We start from the raw sequence: 26,376 nt of genomic DNA, 5'->3' as shown, positions 1-26,376 counted from the left end.
AGACAGAGCCAGGTATCATTTGCCATGCAGTGTCAGCCACAGCGAGCTGACATCAGGAGCCAGGTCACAGGAATCCCCGACTAAGCACCATGCAAAGTTAGGTAGCTGGGGGGTGCCAGGCGCCCCTCCCCTACCCTGCCTACCCGCACCCTAAGGTTCCCGGCTGAGAAGCTTCCGGATACCCCAACTGCACGACCCACCCCCTCCTGCCCTCCCGGAAGAGCGGCCCATGCTTTGGTCCCCTACGGCCACCCGGTGGAGGGGGCCCTGGGGACAGACGGACGGACCAAGGGCTCTTGGAAGCCTCTGGACGATGGGAGGGGGGTCGGTGGGGACGGGTCTTTCTCTCTATGGTCGAGTGGGTTTGCCAAGCCCCTTGGGCTGGTTTGGGAGGAAAGTCCAGTTTCTGGGGAGGTGGGAGAGGCTGGCCAGGCCTGGGGCACGGGAGAGGGGGAGAAGGGCCAGGCTGGGAGCAGGTGGTGTGGAGGCCCTCCCCAGGGCGATGGCTTTGGCCCAGGCGGGGGGTGGGGGGCTGCGGTGGGGGAGGTTTCCCCCAGGGCCAGGCATGGAGGAGGCCAGCTGGGCCTGGGACGGGATGGGAGGGGCCCCTGTGTCTGGGCCTGCTGACCCGGGAACACCTAACACCCCCTCCCAGGCCCCCCACCCAAGATGGCCATCCCGGGCTGGAGGTGGGGTGGGGCCAGGGAGCCGGGGCTGGGGGGCACCCGGTGTCCCCAGCTTAGTGTTTTTGGAGCGGCTCAACGGAAAACGTTTAGCGGATGGGGGGTCCCCTACATGGCTACAGGGGACCCCCCCTAGGCGCCGGCCCCTCCCTCCCCTGGCCAGAACCCCCCACCCCCGACCCCATCCAGGCCTACGTGGACTACAGTGACCGGCCGGCTTCCCTTGTGGGGGCCCGGCCACAATGCACCTCCCTGGCTGCGCCCCACTTCGGCGGGGGGAAGTTGAAAGTGCAAACCGTGGTCCCCCTTTGGGCCGGGAGGCACCAGGGAGGGGGTGTCGCTCCAGGATGTAAGGCACTGGCAGAGGAGGCGAGGGAGGGCCCGCTGGCTCCCCAGATCCCACCCCCGTGCCCGAGCGCAGCAGGGCTTGAGGGACGCCCAGCTCTGCCCCTTGGGCCGACCGTGGGGGGGGTGGGGGGGGTCCCATCTAGCTCTGAGGGGGGCACAGCAATGAGAGTCAGTGACTGGAGGCAGCCGGGCTGTGGGGGGGAACGGAAGGGGCCCCCGGCCATTTCGCATCCCAGCTGGACAAAGGGGGGCGGGCGGTGGGAATCAGGCACTTAAACCACTCGCTCTCACCTCCCACCTCCGTGGGCTACGTGGCGGCGGGGGGGGGGGGGGGGGGGGGGGGGGGGGGGGGGGCTCCCCTCCCAGGGCTCGGGTGGATGGAGGCTCCAGACAGGTGTCCCCTCCCGGGGAGCTCTGGGTCTCTCCACGCGCCCCAGCCCCTTCCTCGGAAAGTGCATTTCTTACAGTGTGTGCAACGTGGGTCCCTCCCCGGGGGCGCGTGTGGAGCAGGGCCGGCGGCGGGGTGCGGGGTGGGGTGGCCTCCAATGCCGAGGGGTGGAGCTGGGGGTCAATTGCATAGAGACTTCTCCTCCCAAACAGGGCAGGCCTGGGGCTGAAAGACCAAGTCCCGAGCGAGCCCAGCCGGGCGCGTGCACGCGTCGGGGCAGGACGCTCCGGAGAGAGTTTCGGCCGCGCGTCCCAGTCCCCGGGAGACAGGCAGGGTCTCCCCACAACCCTCTTCTGCCCTCGCGGCTTCCCTGCCCGCCCGGGGCCTCCAGGGCGGCCTCTGCTGCCCGCGGCTGGGGTCCTCGCCGGCCCCCCACCGTCCCCACAGCGCCTGCGTCCCCGCTCGGCGGAGGCCCGGCCCACATCGGGCAGAGGTGGCCTGGCTGGGTGTCCTGCCCCGTGGGGCCTGGGCAGGGGCACCAGGCCGCGCTCACCTGGTCCTGGGCGGAGGCGGGGAGCGGGCGCCCGACCTTCCGGAGCAGCAGCCAGAGGAGATGAATAACTTAGGAAGACGCCCCGACCTCCTCCGATCCGAGTGGTGGCTGGGCCTGGCCCTCTGGTCCGGCGGTGGCGTCCCGAGAGTCTGAACAGTTGCTGTCTTCACCTTTTGTCTTCTTGGTTGGGTGGGTTGATTTTTATGGTTTTTTGTTTTTTTGTTTTTTTTTTTTTGTTTTTTTTGCCTTTTTTTCCTTTTTGCTTGTTTTCCTCCTGTGTGTACGTATGTGCCTGTTTTGTCTTTTCGGCCAGGCTGGGAGTCGGCGGGGTGTTCTTGCTTGCTGTAACTTTCCACTGAAAACGTGGGCCAGGGGCCGGCTGTGCGGCCCCCTGGGATTTCCGCGACGGAGGAGCAGGGCGTGGGAAGAAATCTTTCTTATCCCAGATACCAGGACTGGGTGCCCGACAGGGACACAGAGAGGGGAGGGGGGGGGGGGGAGAGAGAGAGAGAGAGAGAGATGGGGGTCAGACTCTCCTGTTGACCTCGCTGGCCACTGCCCACACCCACCTCCCTGTGACCTGTGACCCCCGCCTCCCTTCTCCCGGACCTGTCATAACCTGCTGGGTGACCCTGGGCGAGTGCCTGCCCCAGAGCAAGGCTGCTACACAAAGTACAGGATGCCCAGTGAAATCTGAATTCTGGAGAAGCCCCAGAGAAAGCTTCCGGCACGTAACATGCGGCTTGCAGAATATACTTAATGCTACCACGGTTTTCTTTTAATTGATTTGTTTTTTATCTTTTCTTTACCTGCAATGTCAATCTATTCGAGCGTCCTGTGGTTTTGTTGAGAACCAGGTCTCTGAGCCTCAGTGCCCTGAGCACAGAATAGGGGAGAGGATGTGCCCCCTTATATCCAGGCCACGCGATCGATCGGGGCTGTTTCCTTTCGTTTTCTTTTTTTAAACAAACGCTGCCCCCACCCTGGCCGCCACCCCATTTCAAAGTGAGGAAGACAGGGGCCCAGAGAGGTCAAGCCGTTTGCCTAAGTCCACCAGCGTGGGAGCACCAAAGTGGAACTGAGGCTGGGGCCTGTGTGGTTCCGGCCCCCGCTCCTCCCCTGCCCAGGTCGGACCTCTGGCCTGGCCGCTGAGGGGCCATGACTTCCACTTTACAGGGGGGTGGGGGTGGGGCGGGGGTGGGGGGGTGGTACTGAGGCTCGGGATCGGGGACAGCTCCAGTCCTGGTCTCCACAGGGAAGTCACGGGGAACAGACCCTTCCCCCTGGAAATGCATCGACTGCACCTGCGTGGGGCCGGCCTGGGGACCCCCCCGCCTCAACTGATGCTGAGTAGCGCTGCCCCCCCCCCACCCCTGCTGTAAATCAATCGTGCCCCTCCAACCAGGCCGCCCTGTGGGCCATCCCAATGAACTGGCGCCATGGCTCCCAGCCCCCCACCTCCAGCCAAGTTCAAGTTCATCTTGGCCATTACCTCATGTCTGGTTTCTGTTGGCAACCAGACAGACTCTGGGCGTGACCCTCCCCCATGGTGGCCTCCCCTTGGCCCTTGCTCCCTTCCTCCCTCCTCCCTCCCAGGCCTCTGGTCCCAGTAACTTAACATCCTCCTCTTCCGCTGACTGGGGGACCGAGGTGAGGAACCGGGGGTGAGGTCCCGGCTGCGGACTCCCCCCCCCCCCCACCCCCGGCCTGGCTGGAGCTGCCAGTGAGGCTCTGGCACGCGGCTTAACCCCTCTGGTCCTTGGCTCATCTATCTGCTGGACGGGTGTCATGTGCTCCTGGGCAGAAAGGGTCCTGGTGTGAAATGCTGGAGGCGGGACCCCACCACATCGGGGAGGGGGCTGAGGTATCAGGGTCCGCGGAGCCCCAACCTGGGGACCAAAAAAGTGACGGATGGCTCAGGGCTGGGGGGATTTACGTGGGAGGTGAAGGCAGGTAATTGACCAGAGGGCGATCAGTTGAATGGACCGGGGGGAGGGGCACCAATGTGCGAGGGGCGTAGATGGGGGAGCAGATGTTAACCAGGGAGAAATATTGATGGGGAAGGGGATATTGACCTGGGGGAGGGACACTGATGGGGGAGGAGAAATTGATGGGGGAGGGGCACGGATGGAGGAGGGGGATATTGATCAGGGGAGGGGCACCGGCGAGGACGCAGAGGATGGCAAGGGCGTGGGGAGGGACAGAGCTGCTCTAGGCTGGGATTGGGGGCTGGGGGGGGGGGCGCAGAGGAAAGCAAACCTCCCAGGAATAATGAAGGCAGACGCAGAAGTGCTGACTAGGTCAGAAATGAGAGGCCTCTGAGCCCTTTGCACAGGGGCTCCGAGAGTGGGGAACAGGGTCTCATGGTTTCCTCCTCCCCGCCCTTCCTTCCCTTCAGGGTCTGCAGGGAGCAGAGAGGGGCACCTGACCCCCAGGGAACTGGGGTGCCCCTAGTCCACAGATCTGTGGTCCAGCCAACAGCAGCGTGGGCAGGGTCTCTCCCAGGGATGCCCTCCCGTTCGCCCGGACTCAGGCCTCACCTCTTCTACGACCCAGGCTCCCTTGGGAGTCTCCCATCAATCCGACATCTCCCTTCCGTGCCCCACACACCCCACCAATGCCAGCCTCCGAGAGTTCTTTCTCATTCTCAGATCTGGTTGTGCCCCTCCCTCACTCTCAACCCTTCCATGGCTCCCCACGGCCCTCAGGACAAACCCCACATTCAAGCTGCTTCTCTGGCGTTTCTAGCCTTTGTCGGTGCCAAGTCCCCTGCCCGGGGACCCTGATCCTTCGCTCCTGCCAGCCACTTCTGCAGCAGCTCCAACCCCTCCCTCCCCAGGCAGGGCCTTGGAGGCCCCCTCCCCCAGGTTCCTACCAGTCTGGGCCCCACTGGACCATAGGGGGAAATGAGAAGCACGCAGAACCAAAGCACTGCCCTGGTCTGCCTCGGTTTCCCTCCTCTTCTGGGATGTCTGCTGGGGTGGACCCCTGCGTGGCGGTCGATAATGGAGAGGTGCGGCAGGGGGGTGGGGACCTGGGGAAGGGCTAAGCAGGCAAGGCCTCCTCCCTGTCATTTTTATTACCTTTGGTTTCTGAAGAAATCAGGACATTTCCCCCCCTCCCATTGGGGATGTGGGGTTGGGGGCGGTGAGGAAATGCATGGGTTCCAGAGCCCTGGGGGGTGGGAGTATCCACGCCAGGGCTTAGAGAGGGTGGCCCACGGGGTACCCCAAACTCAAAGTGGGGAGTCCTGGAGTCACCCCAGCTTTCTGGGTGACTCTGAGCAAGGCACAACACTTAATACTCGGGGTGTGGAAGGTATGTGGGACAGTGTCTGCCTTTTGGAGCCCTTTCTAGATAAAACTGGTCCAGCTTCGACGGCTGCGGGCCTTTCCAAGACTCTCCCCCGGGAAGTGTCCAAGGCCAGAAGAAGAGACGGAGGTTCAGAGTGGGTGAGCAGAGTCAGGGGCGAGCACTCACTGCTGAGGCCCGGGCAGGGAGGGAGGGCGACGGCTGGCTCCTCTCCATACACTCTGGCCCCGGTGAGCTGCCAGCAGCAACCAGGTCCGCCCCGGAGGGTCCCCGGCCGATTCTGGTCCCCGCCGAGGAAGGGGGATGTAGCTACCAGGTACCCGATGTCCCCCTCAGTCCCTGCGCATGGACTCTGCTGCAGGAAACCCTCCCACGGTCCCGGGAGCAACCAAATGTGGCCCCCGGGGTCCCACAAATGCCCACGCTCTGCGGTTCCGGCAACTGGGAGATGCTGGGGAGCCCCGGGCTGCTTCCTCTGTGCATCTGGGCACCGGAGGGGCTGCCCTGGGGGGGTGGGGGCCCCGGGGCCCAGCCACCACCCCCAGACACCATCTGGCAGCACACTCCCGGCCCGCGTGCGGCACAGACCCAGACCCCAACCCTGCGGGAAGCTGGGAGCCACCGGTCTTAGTTCCGGACCCACTGGGGCTCTGCCCTCCACGGCTGTGCAGCCTCAGGCAACTCACTCCTCCTCTCTGAGCCTCCGTGTCCCGGCCCGGCCCATCCCCCTCTCCCCACCCTGGCGCCCACTCCGTGGAGCAATGCCGCCTCTGCCCCTGCTGCTCCCCTCTCCACCTCTGGGACTGGAGCCTGGGGTGGGGGTGCACGTGCTCTCCCGGGAGGCCCCGCCCCCTGCCATGGGCTGCCTCAGTTTCCCCACCTGCCCCCCGAGTCCTAGAGTCCACTGCCACCCCCTGTCCCCCTTTCTCATGGTCCCTCCGACCAGCAGCACGGGCGGGGACAAAGGCTCGGGGGCTGCAAGCTTGGGCTGACGTGCTGTGTGATCCTGGGCAGATCCCTTCGCCTCTGCGGGCCTCAGTCTTCCCATCTGTACAAACGGGCCTGGGGCGGTCACAAAGCCCGGCCTCACAGCAGCTCTGCCGTGTCCCCCGCTGGGGGGTGACACACAGGGTCTGGGGCCGTACCACGTTCCTGGGCGTGGGCTCGAGGCCCTGGAAGGGTATGGGAAGCTGGCTCCCGTGCCAGGGGTGCAGCTGGAGGGGCGGCATGGGACCAGCCGTCCTGCCTCTCCCTGCGTGCCCAGGCAGGCCCCTCTGCCCTGCCCCTCCCTACCCCGCCCCAGCCGGCCTCTCGGCCCCTACCTGTGCCTGATAAATGCCCGCTGGATCCCTTGGTCCTAATCCCACAAAGGAACGGTTTGCAGGGGGCGTGCCGGGCGTAGAGTAGGCTGCGGGGAGGAGAGAGACCGAGAGCCCGTTAGCGCAGGGGGCTGCGCGGGAGCACCCAGAGAGGGTGGCCGCTGCCCAGGGTCACACAGCCGGGCCTTCGCACCCAGCACCCGGCGCCTCCAAGCTCGCTGCCCTCCCCAGCCGATCCGGGTCAGCCCCGGAAAGCCCACGGTCTCGGGCCCCGGGGTCATCCGGGCGGGGCATCCGCTGAGAGCGCAGGCACGAGATGAGATGCATGATCAGAAACCGCCTGTGAATTATTCAGGGTGTGCTTCGGTCCTGCTACCGCGGCCTGCAGCCCGCGCGGGGCGCCATGAATTATTGAGGGCGCTTTACTTATTAATTTTCCTCTCGGAGGCTGCTCGAGGGGAAAGGCCGGGGGTTTGCAACACAGACGCGCGCGCGCACACACACGCGCGCGCGCGCGCGTACACACACGTTGCCGCGGAGGCTTTCATCTGACCGGTTACATTTTCTTGGCAAGTAAACGATGCCCAGGGCTGCCCGGGGTCCGGGGGGGGAGGGCGGGACGGTCCCTTGGTAGCATCAGCCAGGGTGGGGTATGTGGGGGGCGTGAGGCCCTGGGGTGGGGGGTGGGGGTCTGGCGGGAGAGGCGGCAGGCCGGACTTGCCGGTGAAATCCGCGTGCAGGGGAAGGGGGAGGAATCCAGGTCTGTGCCAGGCACCGGGCACAGTCCCACTCAACCCGCAGTAGCCTCGATCTAGCAAACGGGATCATTAGCCCCACTGCACAGACGGGGAAGGAGGTCACCGTCCCCGCGTATTTGCTCCCTACTCTGCGCCTGGTGGGGCACTGACTGTTCTCTCCGATCTATCTCATCGGCTCGCTCCCACAGCCCTGCGACGGGGCGCTCTGTGACCGTCCCATTCTGCAGCTGAGAAAACGGAGGCTCAGAGAGGGGAGGGCATTTCCCCGAAGACACACAGGGAGCGAGCTGCAGAGACGGGATTCAAACCCGGCGCTCTGCGCCGCACGCGGCATTCGGAGACAGCCCGTCGGTACGCAAGCTGTCCTGGGCCCCTTGCAAGGCGGTGGATGCTGGCGGCAGGGGGTGCGCATGTGGGGAAGGGGGTGAACCGACAGTCCCTCCTGCTCAAGGCGGGTGAGGAACCTCATTTGCGGAGGAAAGGAGAGAGACGCTCAGAGCCAGTGTGGGGGCCAGACTGAGGGGTCGGGGGTCTCTGAGACCATCTGCTCGGGGACACCGACTGAGACGGCCTCACGGGATGGCCCAGAGGACGGTGGCCCAGAGTGAGGCAGCCTGGAGGAGGGTGGACGGCCCGCCCAAGCCCGCACTGGGGTGCAGGGAGAGCCTGGGTGCAGGGCCACCGTTGATGGGTGGACCTCGGGAGTGCGATTCTGGGAGCCGCTTCCCAGGCTGGCGGTGCATGAGGGGCCAGCGAGCTGTCACCTGGATCCGCATCCAGAGCGTGGAAAGTTCTAGAAGGCGAGGCAGTCAACTCAAGGCCTTCTGGGGTCAGGTGGGGGCTGTCCCATCTAGAGGCGTGGCCCAGCCTGGGCACCCGGCAGGAGCCGGGCCCATTTCAGCTGCTTTCTCCCCCAAGAGTCTAGAACTCCGGAAATTTTCCGGTGAGCTGTCCTGATTCTACGACAACGACAAATTCTCATTTTGCACAAACACAAGGCCTCTGGGGGCTCCCTTTGCCCCCAGGGCCGCCAGTTTGAGATCTTCGCCTACGGCCACCTGCTCGTCGCACAGAGGAGGGCGCTTATCACCGGGAGCAGGCGCGCGGGGACCCCAGACTGCCCCCGGCCCTCTCCTGCCATTCCCTAAGGCTGCCTTGGGCCCCTGTGGGCCTCCGTCTGGGGACCCACCAAACTCACCAGCACCCGGCAGGCCGGGCCCGAGCCCCGGGCCCCAGCAGTCGGGGAGGGGAGGGGAGGGGGCCCCTCAGGGACGCCCGCCCTGCCACGGGCACCGCTTCCCGAGTGCTTACAGGGCGAGGTCGGCGACGTGCTTCCTCCCTCGGAGGTGGGTTTGGTGGCAGGGGGGAGCGCCAGCCGCGGCAGCCCAGGGGGCGGGGGCGCCAGCATCTGAGCAGAAAGGCAGTGACTGGACATTTTGAGCTGACCACTTCCATTTAACTGGGAGGAACAGAGAGACAGGTGGTTAAGGCGGCGGGCGCCCCCCTGCCCCGGGCGGCCGTCTGCGGGCCCCGCCGGGGGAGGGCCTGAGGGGCAGCAGGGCCGGGCCGGGCCGGCCGGGGGCCGGGACGAGTCTGGTGGGTGCCTCTGGTGCCCACTCGCCTGAGCCCGCAGGCCCGCGGCGGCATCGGGGGCCCCTCGTCCCCTCCTCGAGCCGCTCTCTTCCCTCTGGTCTCCTTGCACGAGACGCCGCCTCACCCTAAACGACGCCCGGCCTCGCGGCTGGGTCCGCACGCGCCCCGCCTCCTTCACCGGCAGGCCTGCGGCCAACCGCCTCGGCCCCAGCTCCGGAAGGCACAACCGCTCTGAGCCCCAAAAGCTTCCGCGGGAGTTTGGCGAGCGTGGGCCCGCGCCGCAGCCACGGGACCGTGGCGGGTTTGGGGCCAGCTACGCGCCGTCGGTTCCAACACGCGCAAGAGCCTCGGTTCTGACCTGGCCCGGCCCCGGGCGCTTCAGACAAGGGAAGGTGGCGGCCCTGTCATCCACAAGGCCATTCAACACGGAGGCTGAGTGACAGCTGGGGCCCCGGGGGGCGTCGCCCGGAGCCCCGCGTGGGCAGGCGGCCCGTGGGGCCGAGGGGAGGCCCGCGCCGCCCCCCCCCCCCCCCCCCCCCCCCCGCAAACTCACCGGTCCAGGTTGCTGGCTGGCTGGGTCGCAGGCCAGCGACACGAGATCTTTGAGCGGGTCCTGGGGGTTGAGGTGAGGTGGGTAGCGTATGGCCGCGTGCGGGAAGTAGGTGGAGGCCGTCTGGGGCAGAATGGAGGTCGTGGGGAAGTGCAGGGCCGAGGTGGGGTGAGGGCTCCGGGCGATCCCTGTGGAGACCGGGACGGGACGGTCACTGGAGGCTGCGTCTCGGGGTGCGGGTGTCCCCTGCGCCCCGGTGCCTCCAATAAGAACAGAGCAGGATCCAGCAAGCCCTGCCACTGGCCAGGCCCTGTTGTCTCTTACACGCCCAGATTCGATGACGTTCTACCACAAGCCCACGGCGTTCTGTTGCCACCCCGGTTTTGTTATTAAACCGGACGATGAGGTGGCCGTCAGAGGTTACGTCCCTTCCGCCTGCTCCCCCCAGAGACCAGGCAGCAGACCCGGGGGAGGGTCTGGCCCCACGGCCCACACCCTAACCCAGGGCTCGGCTGGCTCTTTCCGCAAGGGGCCGGTGGTCACTGTTGTTTTTACCGTGGAGATACAATTTGCATACTATGAAGTTCACCCTTTCCGAGTATTCACTTCACTGGGCTTTGGCACGACTGGGGACCGTGGAACCACTGCTACGATGGCTCATTTTCATCATCCCGAGAAGCAACTCCGTCCCCCTCAGCCACCACACTCCCCTCCCCCCATGAGTCCCCCTTCCTGTGCAGGGATGAGCCTGTTCTGGATGTTTCACAGAAATGGGTTTCAGATACTCTGGGGCCCCTCGTGTCTGGGTCCCTCCCCGAGCATCGTGTGTCGGGGTCCGTCCGTGGGGCAGTGGGTGGGGGCACCCCGCCCCTGTGCGTGGCTGAGTGGCGAGCCCGTGTGTTATTCGCTTGCGTTCTCTTTTTAAACGATCCGGTGACTTCTAGTATATTCGCTTTGTAATTCTGGAACGTTCCCGTCACCCCCAAGGTAGCTCACGCCCCCTTCCTCTCTCTAGCTCCTGGCCAGAGTAAGTCTTCTTGGCTTTTCAGGCCCCACGGTCTCTCACAGCCACTTGCCTCTGTCGCTGAAGTCTGAAAGCTGCCACAGGCAAATGGACGGCCAGGGCCGTGCACCAATAAAACTTTATTTACAACAACAGGCAGCCGTGGGCCTGGTCTGCCGACTCGTGATCCGAACCACTGCACTGTTCTGATTCTCGCCTGCCTCCCTGCGTGTGTGCCTGCCCTTGTGTGCACCGAAATCGTCACCATCAGGACAATGGGGTGACAGGCGATACGCGAGCCCTTACCGCGATTAGCCCATTCGGCCCGAAAGACAGCCCTGGGAGGGGGACGTTTATGAGCCCCCGTGGACGGACAAGCAAAGGAGAGCCAGGTGCACCGTGACCAGCTCGGCTCGTGCCCTGTGGTTGCTCAAGTCGGTCTCCCTCCTGTCGCGTGTGAGGCCTCCTGTCCCTGTGGCCAGGAACACCCCCGTATGGCCTGTGTGTCCTTGTGTGTGTGTCCAGCCATGCGTCGGGAGTGTCTGCCTCCTTCTGTGACCACCCAACCCCGTGGGGGTGGAGTGTGAGCTAAGGGGAGCGGGGGGACGGGCAAGCCCAGACTGTACCTCCTTCCTGTACGGAGGGGGAAACTGAGGCCTCAGAGCCTGAATCAGGGCCAGGCGCTCCGCACCATGACACCTCTGGGTGCTGTGGCCCAGCCGGGAGGCTATGGCACCGGGACTCACGGTCAGACGGCCAGAGGGACTTCCCCGGCCCAAGCGGGGGGGGGGGTGCCCGATCAGAGGGCCCAGCCGCCCCTCCCTGCCTGGGGCCCACGTGCTCACCGCTGTGCACGGCAATGACAGGCCGGTGGTGCTGGGTGAAGCTGGAGAGGCGGGGGGAGTCCTGGGGAGACGGGCTGTGGAAAGGTGACTTATCCATCTCTGTTTTCTTCACCGGGGACGAGATGCCTGTGTGGGAGGAGCCAGAGGGTCACAGGCCTGCAGGCAGTCAGAGCCCCTGCCCCCCCTCCTGCCAGCACCCGTGGGCGAGGGGGCTGGGAGCCCATCATCCAGGGGGGCAAACCGAGGCTCAGAGCAGAGAGGGGCTGCCCGGGGTCACATGGCCCACGGGACGAGGAGCCTGGTGGCAGCAGAGGCCCCTGACGTCACGGCCTGGCCCCTGCCTTCTCTCCCTCCAGAGACAGAGACGGCTCAGGCTGCCCCACCCTCCGGAGGCACCCCGTACCCCGCAGGGTAGGCAGAGACGAGGGGCCGTCCTAAAGCCCCAATAGGCAGGGGTGAGCTGGGAGGACGCCGACGAGGCCCAGAGTGGCCCTGCGCCCGCAGACTCCTCCTCACCGGGGTAAGGGAACAGAACCTTCCTCGCGGGGCCATCGAGAGGATAGAATGGGAGAGAGCCCCTGTAGCCGTTAGACCAGGGTCTGGCTCACTGACCCGTTGGGAGTTTCCTGTGTGGACGGGCCTCACACGGGCCGCCGGCTGCCCGGGGCAGCTGTGGCCCTCAGGGACCCTACCAGCCTCCGGCTCAACCTCTGGCACCTTCCTCCATGAATGAATGAATGAATGAATGAATGAATGAATGAATGGTGTGCCAAGGGTGCACAAGGACTCCACAGAGACCGCGCACAGGAGTCCCTGTTGTCGTGAAGGGGACAGGCCATCCCGGTGAGGGGCACGTGCTGGCCCTCAAGACTCAGGGGAGCCCCCGCCCCTCCTCCCCGCGCCCCGTCCCTGCCAGCCTCCAGACGGGAGAGCTGGGGAGGAATTGGGGCAGAGTCCCGGGCCCGGCTCCCCCGGGGGGACCAGAATCTTGGTGCAGTGGGGCCTGCCGACGGGCATGTTTAGAAATCACTTCAGAATGTATTTTAGGGGCACCCGGGGGGGCTCAGTCGGTCGAGCGTCTGACTCTTGATTTCAGCTCAGGTCACGATCTCAGGGTCGTGGGATCGAGCCCCACACTGGGCTCTGTGCCAAGCGGGGGGCCTGCTTGGGATTCTCTCTCTCGCTCGCCCCCTGCCCTTCCCCCGCTCACGCACGGGCGCTCTCACAAATAAACAAACAAACAAACAAACACATAAATAAATAGCAGGAGAAAAAAATTTTAGACTGAAACCCACCCACCGAGGCCCACAGGGGACCCGCACATGGTGAGGGGTGTGCCCTCCCACCCAGCACCGCTGACGTCGGGGAGGGTCACTCCCTGTGGAGGTGCCCCGGGCACCGCAGGCCAAGCAGCGTCCTCGCCTGCACCCCCCACGCCAGGGGCCCCCCGATGTGACAGCCGCTGCCGTCCCCGGGCAGAGTCACCCTGGTGAGAGTCACGGCCCGCCTCTGAGGCTTGCTGTCGCGGGCGTGGGGGTCTCCTGCCGCCCGTGTCCTGGCCCCCCGCCCCCAGCCTTGTCCCCAACCGTGTTCCCTCGGCCTCAATGCTGGGTCCTGCTGGTGGTGCTACAGATGTGGGAACCAGCCGCCCCAGGGCCACCGGGGAAGTCAGCTGCTTTTGTGTCACAAACCCTGCTGCTCTCATAGCCCCCAACACACACGGTGCTGGGAGTGAGTGTGTCCGGGGCCCTGGGTCGGCAGGCCCAAGAGGCCTGGCAGCCAAGTGTCGCCTCTGGAGCCGGGAGCCCAGGCCGTCCCAGGGGACAGGAGCCGGTGGGACCCAGGATGGCCGGCAGGTGGGGGCGGGGTCAGCCTTGCAGGCGGCGTGCGCGTGCACGTGCGTGCGCGTGCACACGTGTGCGTATGTGGGTGCGTGCGGCAGGGGCGACAGCTCCCTGTTGCCACGGGGCCTGGTGGGAATGAGGTTAGGGCCGGCGGAGGCTCACTTAGGAGGATTTCCTAGAACAGCCTGTCCTGGATGCAAATAGCCTGGCTGGACCCTGCCCCCAGCCGCATCTCCGCAGGCCCTTCTAGGGCTTCCTGAGATGGGGCCTGGGGGAACCGGGGCAGGCGGGAGGGAGTGGGGGAGCCTGGCCCGGGGCCCTGCAGGAAAGAACAGCCCTTGGCGCTCCGGGGCAGGCCCCTAGAGGCCCTGAGTGTGCTTCCCCGCGTCTGGGCATCCCTCCCGGCTCAACAGACAGGCCTTCACGCGGTCAGGTTAAGACGAGGCCGGTGCGCCCTCCGGCCCGGGTGCGAGCCGCTTTCTGCGCCGGCGGGGGGGGGGGGGGGCGGCCCCCCGCGGGGGGGGGCGCCCCGTTTTGCGCCCCCCCCCCCCCCCCCCCCCCCCCGTGTCCCCATCCCGGCACCGCGTCTGTCCCCATCCAAGCACATCCACGCCTGCACCTTCTGCCTAGTGTCCTCCCTTCGGTCCCTCGCGTGCGCCTGCCCGGGCAGCACGGACCCCACCCCACGAGCGGCCCCATCTGCGCGTGCGCCCGCGTGCTCGCCCAGCCGCACCCCTCCCCCGTGCGCATGGTGACTACTGCACATGACGTCCGGGCCCGGGTCTCGACGGCCCCGGGCCACGGGCGGGCCCAATGTGGTGTGTGCGCCCTCCCCCCAGCTGTCCTGTCCCCTGGGGGCAGCGCACATCGGAGCCTGCCCTCGTGTCACGCTCACACCCGCCCCGTGCGGGGGGGTCACAGTTGTCACCCCCGTTTCACAGATGTGGAGACTGACGCCGGACGGGAGGTCGCTTGCCCAAGGCCACAGAGCCAAGAAGCGGGGTAGAGGATTCAAATCCAACACCGTAACTCCACAGGCCTCACTCTGCGCCCCTCCTGCCCTCCGGGTTCTAAGAGGTGGGGGGAGCCCCCCACGTGACAGGGGAGAGAGAAGGAGCTGGTCCCCGCGTGGCTGGGTGCCTCCGCCCCCTGCAGGAGGGCCACAGAAGCAGCAGGAACAAAGCACTCCCGGGGGCTGAGCAGAGGGGGCCCTTTCTGGCCTGCTTGGGTGGGTAACCAGGGAAGGCCTCGGGAGGAGGTGGCCAGGAGGAGAAAAGGCACTCCCAATGTGGGCACAGAGGGGGCAAAGGCCTCAGTCTGGCGCAAGGCCTGGGAGGTAGGGCCGACAGATCCCCCAGACCTCCGCCCCGCCCCAGGTAAGGGAGCACAGATGCCGGGGGGGAGGCGGGTGTTAGCGGAACACTGCCCTTGTGGCGGGAGGAGAGGAAGGGAGGGGGTGCTCTAATCAGCTTAACCCCCTTAATGAGCAGCTAATTGGGGGCTGTCTAGACAGGAAGCTGGAGGAAGCCAAGAGGAGGAGACTGTGGGGGAGGGGGAAGAGGACATGGGGAGGGGAGGAGGAGGGAAAGGAAGAGGAGGGAGGAGGGGGCGAGATGAGTCCATCTTCCCCACCAGGCTGGGCGCACCTGCAGGGTGTAGACCAGCATACAGCTGGGGGTTATACTGAGGGCCCCACAGGAGGGAGCCAGTCTGCCATCACCTGAAGCAACCAGTGGAAACCACAAAGGACAGATTCAGCTCTGTGACTCCGTGGGGCACACCAGAAGGGGGTGTGAGTTGCCTCCTCGTCCACCCCCACTGCTGCCGCTTCATGCTCAGGGCAGGAAGTTCACACCAGGCTCCAGTGACTCTCTCGAACATTTCCTTCCTTTTATTGATTGATTGATTGATTCTCTCTTTTCGAGCTTCCTGCATTGAAAGCTAGGTTTTTGTTTTTGTTTCTGGCTTCCATCCTTTCTCTTTTTCTAATCCATAGACTTAAGGCTATAATTTTTCCTCTCCGGGCTGCTGTGGCTACATCGCAGAAGCTGCCCTCCACCTCTAAATAGTACACGCTTTATAGGTGGCCGGTCCCGTCGATCACAGCGTTAACGAGAAGCGCTTTGGGGTTCCCAATCATTAAAGGCAGGGCAGAAGTTAACAGTCTCCCAATATCTGCCCTACCCCTCTTCCTTAGTGGCAGAACCCTGAAATTTGAGACGGGCACGTACTTGCCGAAAATAAGACTACATTTCCCAGAAGCCCCTGCGGCAGGGTGTGGCCCTAGGAGCCACTCAGGGGCCCAGAGATCAGCAGAAGAGGTCAGCGCATCCTCTGAGAATTATTTTTAAAGGGAAAGGACATGCTCAGACTTGACCCTTCTTTCCTGCTGGCTGGACAGCAGACATGAGGGCTGGAGCTCCAGCAGTTGTCTTGGACCATAAGGTGGGAATGAAAACCATATTCACTTGGGGGCACCTGGGTGGCTCAGTTGGTGAAGCGATAGACTCTTGCTTTCGTCTCAGGTCATGATTTCACAGTTCATGAGTTTGAGCCCTGCATCGTACTCAGTGCTGACAACGTGGAGCCTGCTTGGGATTCTCCCTCTCTCTCTCTCCCCCTCTCTGCCCCTGCTCGTGCTCTCTCTTTCTCTCTCTCAATAAATAAATAAATAAACATTTAAAAATGCTCCACATTCGGGGCACTTGGGTGGCTCAGTTGGCTAAGCATCCGACTTCAGCTCAGGTCACGATCTCACAGTTGGCGAGTTCCAGCCCCGCGCTGGGCTCTGTGCCGACAGTTCAGAGCCTGGAGCCTGCCTCAGATTCTGTGTCTCCCCCTTTCCCTCTGCCCTTCCCCCCAATCGACCTTTGTCTCCCTCTCTCTCTCTAAAAAAATAAAGTTTAAAAAAATATTTTAAAAAATGTTCCACATTCACTGGAGCTAAAGGCGGGAGCCTAAGTCTCAGGGTTGCTGATGGCTGGACATTTACTTTGGAGAGAAATGCACTGTCCTTTTGGGGTTTGTTTCTCACAATCGAACTTAAAGCTTATTAAACACAGGATCTTTACAGAGGCAAACCTGTCAGAAGCGGGGAACCCACAGGGAGAGAGAACCATGGAGACACTCTGACCCACAAATTAGAGCCTCCTAGGGAGACACATCCTCCCAAGGTTAGGTACCTGCCCTGGGAGCCAACACAATGGAAGAGGGAGGGCCATTGGGGCTCAAATGTCACAACCAGACACGATAGAGACTCATTCACAGACATGGGGATTTTATAACGACGCGAACAACGAACTCTCTTGTGTCCTGGGCTCTCATCGTGTGCCAGGTGGCTGCTTTATGCGCCTTCTACCATTTCCTCCTCCCAGCTCCAGGAAAGAAGAGTTATCTCATCAATCCCATTTTGAAGATAAGAAAACTGAGCTTCAGAGAAGTCAAGTCACCTGCCCAAAGTTACACAGCCCACACAGCGAGCCAATGGCAGACCTGGATCTCAAACCCAGGTCTCTCTGGCACTTAAACCTGCCCTCTTAACTGTAATGCTTTCCAGGAATCCTGTAGGTATGGTCTTCGTGTAGACAGACCTTTATAAGAAAGCTGGCCCTTCGGGAATAGGGAGTAGGGACCAAAAAGCAGAGGGCAAGCAAACAAATCCTCAGGTTTACTGGGTGTGTACTATGCGCCAGGCCTGTTTTAGGGACACCGCACGTATTAACTCACTTAATCCCCACAACCTTAGAGAGCGGTGCAGATATTAACCCCATTTTACAGATGAGGAACCGGAGGCTCAGGGCAGTGCGGTCACCAGAGGCTGTACTGGCCGGTGGGCCCGAGTCCACGCTGGCAACCGTTGGGTAATCCGCGGGGTGAACCCTTTTTAAGGGGTAAGGGTCTGGACTGAGCGACGTTTCTAAATTCTGGGACACAGACTCCGCTGGGGGCCTTTGCATTTCCAGGGACACCCAGCCCAGGGCAAGGCAAGCTTGTGGGCCCCCCTGAGCATAGTGTCCCCGAGCAGCCCCGAGGCCAGCCCGCGGGAGAGCAGAAACTCGGGTTCTCCGGAGGAGAACCGCGGTGGAGACGAGGACCCCGAGGAACGGAGACCTTCGGGGGGAGGCCGCTGGGGAGCCTGTGGCAATGCCGCCCCTGCAGAACAGGACCCGTTCTGGGGAGGGCCCTAAAAAGGCAGACGAGTGAGAGGCCAGCCGCTCCCCGAAAAGGAGGTTCAGAGAAAAGGAGGCCTGGGACCGCGCGGAGGCCGAGCCCGTGGAGACGGGAATCTCGGAAGATCAGCAGGACCCCTGCGACGGGGCATGCTACAGCTCGGGACCCACCAGCGGGGACCCTCCAGATGAGAGCGTAGGGCGGACCCCGGGAAGAAGCGCGCTGCCGATCAGAAGCGCCACCGAGTCCACGCCGCAGGTCGGGAGCCCCACGGAGACGAGGCTGCACCGGGCAGAGGGCAGGAAAGCCGCGGGAGGGACAGTCCCCGCCCTCCCCGGCCCCGACGGAACCCAGAAGCTCCGGGAACGTGAGTCCGGACTTCCCAGCGGCGAGCGACCCGCGCGACTACAATTCCCAGGAGGCCCCGCGGCCCCAGCCCCAGGGCTTCCCGCTCCCCGGCGCCGGCGCAGTGCCTGCCGGAATATGTAGTCCCCGCCGCGGTAACCCCGGCCCCGAGGCCCGCTCCGCCCCCACTGCCAGCCCCACCTCCTTCCATGTCCTCCGTCCAGTTGCGGCTGCTACTCGTGGGAGAGCTGGGCGAGGTGTAGTAATCGCCGCCGGGGCTCGTGTCCACGTCTTCCTCCATCGAGCCAGATTTGTGCCGCTTGCTCCTAAAGGGCGAGGGAAACAGAGCGCAGGCCGGTTACCACGGCGACGCGAGGGTGTGGCGGGGGCAGTTTGGGCTGACTTCCGGTCCGTAGGGGGCAGGGCCTTTGCAGGGTGCAGGGCGGGGAGGGTGCTATCGCGAGACGTCGAGGTTCCCGCGGACTTTCAGCCGGTTCGGGGAGCACCTGTCTCAACCTGCCCGTCGCTCGGATGGGACGCCCGGGGCCAGAGGCAGTGAGGCACTCGGCCGAGCGCAGACGGCCGGCTGGCAGGCTGCGCACTAAAACCCTGGATAAACACTCGGCCTACCGTAAACCTGAGAACAACCCGGTAGGACTATGATCCCATTTTACAGATGGCGGAAATCCACGCAAGCACTGTGACCGGCTCAAGGTTACCCAGCGTATCTCCGCAAGAACCAGTGTCTATTCCCGTGGAGTCTCAGGGGGTGGGCTGATAGGATTCAAGGCTGTGGGAGCCCTGGGTGGGGTATCGGGGCTGGGGAAAGGAGCACTTGGGGCTGGGTTTTGAGGGATACGTAGGAGTTTACCATGTGAACCCTGAAAACAGGCATTCCAGGGAGAGGAGTCAGCCAGCCGGGGCCAGGTGGAGGTGGGCGAGGGGTGGCTGAATGCCCAGAGGCTGGGACCGGGGCACGTACCCGCTGGAGGAAGTGCTCGGTAGCGTTCTCCTCATGCCTGTGCTGGCTGGATTCAGGTCGTATGCCAGGTGCCCCTGCAGCTCCCCCAGGGAGAAGTTGGGTCCTGTTCCAGTCACCACGGGTGCTGCGGAGGGCGAGAGGGGGCAGAGTGAGAGAGGGTGCAAGGTCCAGGGCTGCAGTTTGCCCCGGAGGGGTGGGGAGAGCCACCGGGGGACTGACCAGCCCCAAAAGGAACCCCGTCCCCTGAATGGCCTGGTTCCTAACGTGGCTGAAAGTGTCCTCGTTCTATGGGTCAGAAGCCCAAAGCCAGCGAGAGAGGCCAAGCTCACACTGTGAGGCAGAGGCATAGCCAGAGCGGGAGGACTAGCTTCCCAGCGCTCCCTGAGGCCAGGCTCTGCTGATCTGGACAGGGAGGATGATGGTGAGGGTTAAGGCAGGACAGTGCCCAGAAGTCCCTGCACTGGAATTCAGGTGGGGGTGTCTGGGGAGTGGGTGGGTCCCCAGCAGGTACATTAGGAAGGTAAGGGAACAGGAGGCAAAGCGGGTGGGGCGTGTGGGCCCCTACCTACTGCCCTTCCTAGGCACCTTAGCTCGGTGACAGAGGGGAGTAGGGCAGGGTGATGGGCAGCTTCCCTTTCCCTGAGACTCTTTCTCAGAGTCCCCATCCCAAAGCCCCCTCTCCCTCTCCCGCGCCCCTCCCCTCTCCAGATCCCAGCACAGGGTGGGCGGGGACACTCACTCCGGGACACCTGGATGAGCTCGGTGACACTGAACACGCCGGAGGTGACGAAGCTCTCCTGGAAGTCGGTCGTGTCTGGAACAGGGAGAAAATGGGACTCACTGGGTCTGTTTCCTTCCTCGACACCCTGGGCTACCCAGACTCCGGGGGCTGGAGTGGTCACCCTGCCCACCCCCTGCAGCTCCGTGGCAAGACGGAGGCAGAGGCCGGACCTGCGTTCGAATCTCAGCTCGGCTGCCGCTTCGCGTGTGCTCTTGGGCAAGTCCCTTCCTGTCCGTGAGCCTCCGTGCTCCCTAATCTCCAAAGTGGGGGCCACACACCCTGCCATCGGGGTGGCTGATATGGATCAACTGGCCGCAAGGGGCTGGCTTGCTCTCCTCGCGTCACGTGGTTCTGCAGCCCCTTATCCCTCCCCCTCCAGACTGGGAGCTCTGTCCTGACGGGGAGGTCTGTGTGCCCAGGTCCCGCGGTGTCCCCAGTGCCTGGCCCAGAGCCCGGCACACGGCAGGGGCTCAGAATCACGGGCTGAATGGAAGGTCCACCCGCAGCAGTTAAAGTCCCCCATGTCCCCAGAACCGCGCCTGCCTAATGTCAAAGGAAGAGGGACCCTCCTCTCTGGTATGTAGTGGTTGGGACCCATTTAACGGATTTGGAAACAGGTGTGGCTCCTCTTGGCTGACGTTGGACGGCTGGGAGCCAGACTCTCACACCCCCACCCCCACCCCGCGGACGGACCCCGGACACACGACGCTCAGGGAGGGAACCCGACACGAGGCCACGCGGGGCGTGAGTCCACGGGTGTGAAACGTCCTGAACGGGCTCATCCGCGGACAGGAAGGGGGGTTCATGGGGGCCGAGGACTGGGGAGGGGGAGGAGGGGTGGGGACAGGGCTTCTTTTCAGGGCAACAAAAGTGTTGCGGACAGTTAGAGGCAATGGTTGCACAACAGTACGAATGTAGTTAACGCCACTAAGTGTACATGTTCTGTCATGTGAATTTAACCACAATACGGTTTTGGGTTTTTTTTTTTTTTTAGATCGTTAAGGCAAAGGCACCACGCGTCAGGCGGTGGTCGGCAGGCAGGGTTGGGGAGCCTGCCTGAAAGAGGACCGAGAGGCCTAGAGACATTAAAGTTTGGGAAGTGGCAAGGATGGTGCCTGGTGCAGGGTAACGGCCACGCAGGCCAGTGTCGGCTGCCACGATCAGGATGATCTTAAACAGGAGGTTTGGCCGCCTCCCTGAGGGTCACGATATTGCCAGCAGTGGCCCATGCAAAGGCCCTGGGGCTGGAGGCAACAGGAGGGAAAGAAGCCAGGGAAGGTGGTCAGAGTGGAGAAGGGACCAGCAGGTGGGCGGCTCTAGGCCTCGGGGGTGGCGAGAGCGGTTCTTCTCCAGGCCCCCAGGGGGCAGCACGGGCCACAGGGAGCCGACCTGGGTGCCCGGTTCCCCAGCTGTGAGAGACCCAAGTCCTGGCCAGTCCGGAAACTCCAGTCTCCCCAGTTACCAGCTTTGTGCACACCATTTATTGAGCAATTACTATATGCCCAGCCCCGTGCTGGGGGGCTCAGGGCCACCGCATTCCTGGGAGGAGAGGGCGATGGCCCCCCCCCCCCCCCCCCCATCCCCAGCGTCCAGGGGAAGTGGCCTCGGCCGTTTCCTGCCACCCAGCTGGCCAGCTGGTGTCAGCACGCCCCTCCGCCTTCCCCCCACCGGGGTTTCCTGTTTGTGCAGCACTCGCCCAGCTCCATCTCCAGGGGACTCCCTGGCGGGTGGGAGGAAGTGCTTTCCTCCGCCAGACGCTGGAGCTCCCCATGGGACCAGGCCAAGCGCCGCTGCCCCCGCCTGCCTTGAACATCTGGCTTGGAGGCAGGCGCCTGAGGATCACAGGAGGCCAAGGAGGACTCAGGGTCACAGCCGGCCCGTGGTGAGCGGCACGGGGGCCTGTGACGCTCCTGGAACCATCCGGCCTCCCTGTGCGGCCTTTCCAACGGGGACGTCCTCACCCACTTGCTTTTTCTTCCACCCTTCCTTCCTGTTATCTCTCCTCCTCCACCCCTGTGTGCCATCTCTCTTTTTGTCTCTGCTTCACCCCTCCCTCCCTCTCTCCTTTTTTTTTCTTTCTGCAAATATTTATTGAGCACCTGTTGTGTACCAGGGTCCTATCCTAGGCGCTGAGGACACAGTAGTGATCAGGACAGACAAAAGCCTCTGCCCTCAAGCAGGTGAGGCTGCATTAGGAGAGAGAAGCAAACAAGCAACTAAGCAAATACATAGGCGATCACTAACTTCCTCAAAAGGAAATAAAACAGAAAGTGGTCATTGAGAGTGGCTGAGGCTGTCTGAGGTCAGCAAATCTGAGAGGGGGAGTATGTGAGCTAAGACCTGGGTGATCTAGAGCGAGAGAGCAATGAGCTGTCCAGATAGAAGGCAAAGCACATGCAAAGGAACTGGGCCTGGACTGTTGGAGGAACAGCTAGGAGGCCCATGTGGCTGGAGCAGAGAGACCGAGGGGAAGAGAGGGAGGAAGGGAGGGCAGGCAGGGCCTTGGGAGTCAGGGGGGGACTTTTGCCCCAAGGGAGGTGGGGCCCCTAGAGGACTGTGAGCAGAGGAAGGCAGGACCTGACTCAGAGCTCATGGGGACTCTCTGGCCACCTTAGGACAGACAGGGAAGCGAGGACAGAAGCCAGGGGACCAGGGTAGAGGTGACTGCTCTGGTCCAGGAGGGCGGCTACGGGAGCAGACCAGGGCAGAAGCAGGGCCGTCTCTTGTGGGGTGAGCCCCTCAGGGCCCAGAGGGCGGGAGCTCGGAGTCGTGGGTTCCAACCCCAGCTCCCTGCTTGCCCCTGGGAAGGCCCCTTGACCTCTCCGTGCCTCGGTTTTCTCATCTACAAAATGGAACAATACCAGCGCCTGCCTATAGCCTGGCTGTGAGGTGCCGACGCGGGGCCACGGAGAGCACGATGGGGCCGTGCGCCCCAGCCCTCGCCATCCCCAAACTCACCCAGCGTGATGGGCTTGCTGTCCTCCTGGTCGGAGCCCATCCCTGCCCGGGGACTACCGCTCTGCTCCGCGTCTGCAAAGAGAAGGAGGGGGACGGTGTGGTGACATTGCAGGGGACCCCATCCCGGGGGGAGAGGAGGCCTCCATGCCGGGGCCAGGCTGGGCAGCGCCGTGGAGAAGCGGTCCCGAGCTTGCCCAGGCCCGGGGGTCTCCGCTTGGCCCCTTCCCCTCGGCCTCTGCCCTTGAAGTCCCCGGGGCCCCAGCCCTTGGTCTTGGGTTGTCACTCAGGGCCCCCAGGAGAGGGCAGAGGGGCGTCCCCCTGCAGCCGCCATGCGGCTACCCACCCGCCTGGCTTGGGGGCTCCCTCCCACCCTGGCGCCCGCCCTCCATCTTATCTAAAAATAATCAGGCTCCTTGGCAGACGGCGAAACAGACAGACGCTGAGCTCAGCATTATCAGCTCCGGCAGCCTGGATGGAGGGCGAGGCGCGCCAACCCCTCTGCAGCCCCCACGGCGTCCACCCGGGACCGGGGCGGGGGCGGCGGGAGGGGGGGACACCCACGAGCCCAGCCTGACGGAACCCCCGGCCCCGCCTATCTGTCTCTGAGGTCAAACACCAAGGTGGTGGGAGTCACGGCCAGACGCCAAAGAAGGAGAATCAGCCCCTTCCACCTGCCACGTTCCAAAGCCAGGCATAACCGCTGTGTGCCCTCAGGCAAGTTGCTTAACTGTTCTGAGCCTCACTTCTCTCTTTCAAACGGGTGTGGGCATCACCGAGAGGTGGTAAAGAGGTAATACGGACGGGGGTCGGGAGCCCCTAGGGCACGCTCAAATCGAGTTCGAGCCCCGGCTCTGGTTCAGCGCGGACGGCGTGGAGCCCGCTTGGGATTCTCTGTTTCCCTCCCTCTCTCTCTCTCGCTCTCAAAATAAACTTAAAAGAATATTTTAAATCCCTAAAATGGCCGTAAATGTGGGCTTCAGCTCATTTTCGAGGTCTCCTTCAATCCGTAAGAGAGCCACACGTCTGGCGTTGTGATTGTGCCCATTTTTTTTTTGATTGTGCCCATTTTATAGGCAAGGAAGCCTGAGGTTGGAACAGTGAGCAAGTGCCCACCCACGGCACTTGTTTTTGTTGCCCCCCCCCCCCCGTTCACCAGGGTGACTTTCTGCATGAGTGGGCCTGTGCGTCCAGACCTGCGACCCACGGCCGTGCGTTAAACGCCTGGCTTCCGGGATCGGACGCCCGAGTTCCCATCCCAGCTCCGGGAGCCTCTGAGGCGACGTGCCCTCTGCTCCCTCGGGATCCCGTGGGGGTGACCGTGGGGACGCCTCCCCGGACGGCCGCGGAGCCCTCCCCGTGCGCCTCGTGGCTTGGCACACCCTGTGTGTCCAGCACCTCCTGCCCGCCAAGATCGAGGGTGCCCTGAACGCCACCGGGCCGAGGACCCGTGCCTCAGTTTCCCGACCCGCCACAGGAGCGGACGGGGGCAGCCCCAGTCGTGACCCACTGGGCTGGGCAGGGCTGGGCAGCAGCCGAGGCGAGCGTGCCCGGCTCGGCCCCGAGCCCTGTGGCCGCTCCCAGACCGGGCTGCCAGCGGCCCCTTGGCTCCGGCCAGTTCCGCTTGGACGGCCACGCGGCTGGGCACGGTGGCCACCGCGTTGGGAAGAGCCCAGCCCGGGCAGCCGGCCTCGGGCACAGGACCCTCTTCCGGATCCGGCGCCCACACGGCCTCGGCAGGCAGCAGGGCGCGGCGGGCGCTCAGGCGATGCCCGGTCAGGGCCGCAGGCCTCGTTCTCCTCATCCGTGAAGTGGGCACAGCCACACGTCTCTCTCAGAGGCTGTCCCCTGACAGAAAAGGCGATCGCGAATATAAGAAAGAGCCCCAGACCGGGGTGGGGGGTGGGGGGCACACAGTAAGCACGTCGCCAGCCGGAGGGAGGCGTTATCACTCCCCGTGCTGCGTCCCCACCCCCCCCCCCGCCCCCGTTTCCGTCTAGGGTGTTGTTACTTTGCATCCGTGGAGAGCGAGGGCGCTCGGCCACAGCTGGCTCTTAGTCAAGGTCGCCCTGTGACCTGGGGCCGGCCAGACCACCTCTCGGAGCCACGTGGTTTCCCGGGAGCAGAAAGATGGCAGAACCCACCTCCGGGCTTTGCCGGCCGCCAAGTCAGCGAATGCGTGTGAAAGCGCCGGTGGGTACTGACGGTCAAAAAACCGTGGGCTTGGGAGCGGCTGTGAACGACACTGTTCCGCGCGGCGGTGAACTGTCCGCTGTGAGCGCTGAGAACCGCGGCTGGCCGTCGCCTGTCGGTCTTGTATCCCGCAGCCCCGCTGAGCTCACTCAGTAGTTCTAGGAGATGTTTGCGTTTTCGTAGATCGCTCGGGATTTTCTTTGTAAGACCCTTGTGTCATCTTATCTGTAGGCCTCTGATTTCCTTTTTCTTGCCTTATTGCACAGGCAAGGACTTCCAGCACGGTACCGAACGGAAGTGGCGAGAGCGAGTGGCCCTTCTTGGTTCCGATCTTGGGGGAGACTCCCCAGTTTCTCACCCCCGCGCACGATGGAGATCCCTTCACTGGGGTCAAGGGGTTTACCCTTCCCTTTCTATAGTCCGGGGAGCTTTTTTTTTTTTTAATTAAGTAAGCGTCGTTTCTAAACACTGATGCTGTAATGACATGCTATCTCATTAAATCTTTTTTAATTTAGTTTTTAGATGGTGGTGAAATAGACATAGCATAAAATTTACCACTTAACTGTTTCTTTTTCAATTTTTTTTTGATGTTTATTTATTCTTGAGAGAGACCATGAGCAGGGGAAGGGCAGAGAGAGAGACACAGAACCCGAAGCAGCCTCCAGGCTCTGAGCTGTCGGCACAGAGCCCGACGCGGGGCTCGAACCCACAAACGGCGAGATCACGAGCTGAGCCGAGGTGGGACGCCCGGCCGACTGAGCCACCCAGGCGCCCCGCCGTTTAACTGTTTCTAAGCGCACGGCTCATTGGTATCAGGCACACTCACGCCGTCTTGCATTCACCCCCACTATCTGTCTCCAGAACTTTCCATCTCCCCAAACTGAGACTCTGTCCCCATGAAGCACGGACTCCCTGCCCCCTGCCCCACCCCTGGCTCCCACCGTCTACTCTCTGTCTCTGTGGACGGGACTCCTCTGGGGACCCCCTGTGAGTGGGGGTCACGCGGGACGTGTCCTTCTCTGTCTGGCTCCTGTCACTGCACACGGTGACCTCCGGGTCCGTCCACGCGGTGGCAGGCGGCAGGACGTCCTGACTTTTAATTATGTGATCTTATTTTTAAGTATCTCCAACCTTCACAAAAAGTCTCATCTGTCTGCTGACCACTTGCCTGTCACTTGGGTCCTGAAAAGTCCCACCAGCCACATGCGACTTTACACGTAAGTGAGCTAAACTGAGATCAAGTTAGAATTTCAGGACTTCGCCAGCCTCGGTCACCTTTCGCTACTCAGGAGCCCACGAGACTGGCGGGGACCAGATTGGACGGCGCGGAACCCTGCCACCATCACAGAAAGCTGAGCCCAGCTCAGCCCCCCGGGGCTGAGCTGCGATGGATGTTTCCATGAAATATCGGGAGGGAAGGGGCACGGAGAGTCCCTTTTCCTCTCATCTGCTTAGACAGCCGGCCCTTAAATGCAACGTCCTCTGGTCTGAACAGACGTCTAATGGATAATGTTGAAAGGACAGGCTAAACATTAAAAAAAATTTTTTTTTTAAAAAGGGGCGCCTGGGTGGCTCCGTCGGTGAAGCGTCCGACTTCCGCTCAGGTCATGATCTCGCGGTTGTGGGTTCGAGCCCCACGTCGGGCTCTGTGCTGACGGCTCGGAGCCCGGAGCTGCTTCGGATCCTGCGTCTCCCTCTCTCTCTGACCCTCCCCCGCTCACGCTCTGTCTCTCTCTCTCTCTCTCTCTCTCCCC

The 26,376-nt window shown here is 63.3% G+C and overlaps 1 protein-coding gene across 1 annotated transcript in view; it reads right to left on the bottom strand.

The window, feature by feature from the left end:
• Window positions 1-2,307: 2,307 nt before the first annotated feature.
• NFIC (nuclear factor I C) overlaps window positions 2,308-26,376 on the bottom strand; it is a 46,570-nt gene continuing 22,501 nt past the window's right edge. The window contains exons 4-12 of the mRNA XM_040461714.1: window positions 22,433-22,504; window positions 19,433-19,507; window positions 18,694-18,817; window positions 17,913-18,037; window positions 11,353-11,478; window positions 9,508-9,692; window positions 8,673-8,820; window positions 6,607-6,692; window positions 2,308-2,427 (exon numbers count right to left, since the gene is read on the bottom strand). Coding sequence (XP_040317648.1) covers window positions 2,410-2,427; window positions 6,607-6,692; window positions 8,673-8,820; window positions 9,508-9,692; window positions 11,353-11,478; window positions 17,913-18,037; window positions 18,694-18,817; window positions 19,433-19,507; window positions 22,433-22,504 — 959 coding nt within the window. The 3' untranslated portion in view covers window positions 2,308-2,409. The remainder of the gene's footprint in view (window positions 2,428-6,606; window positions 6,693-8,672; window positions 8,821-9,507; window positions 9,693-11,352; window positions 11,479-17,912; window positions 18,038-18,693; window positions 18,818-19,432; window positions 19,508-22,432; window positions 22,505-26,376) is intronic.

The sequence above is a fragment of the Herpailurus yagouaroundi genome, unplaced genomic scaffold, assembly GCF_014898765.1.
Source record: "Herpailurus yagouaroundi ecotype Mexico unplaced genomic scaffold, PumYag 295, whole genome shotgun sequence".
NCBI classification, from domain to species: domain Eukaryota; kingdom Metazoa; phylum Chordata; class Mammalia; order Carnivora; family Felidae; genus Herpailurus; species Herpailurus yagouaroundi.
This window is presented reverse-complemented; position numbering and strand designations above follow the sequence as displayed.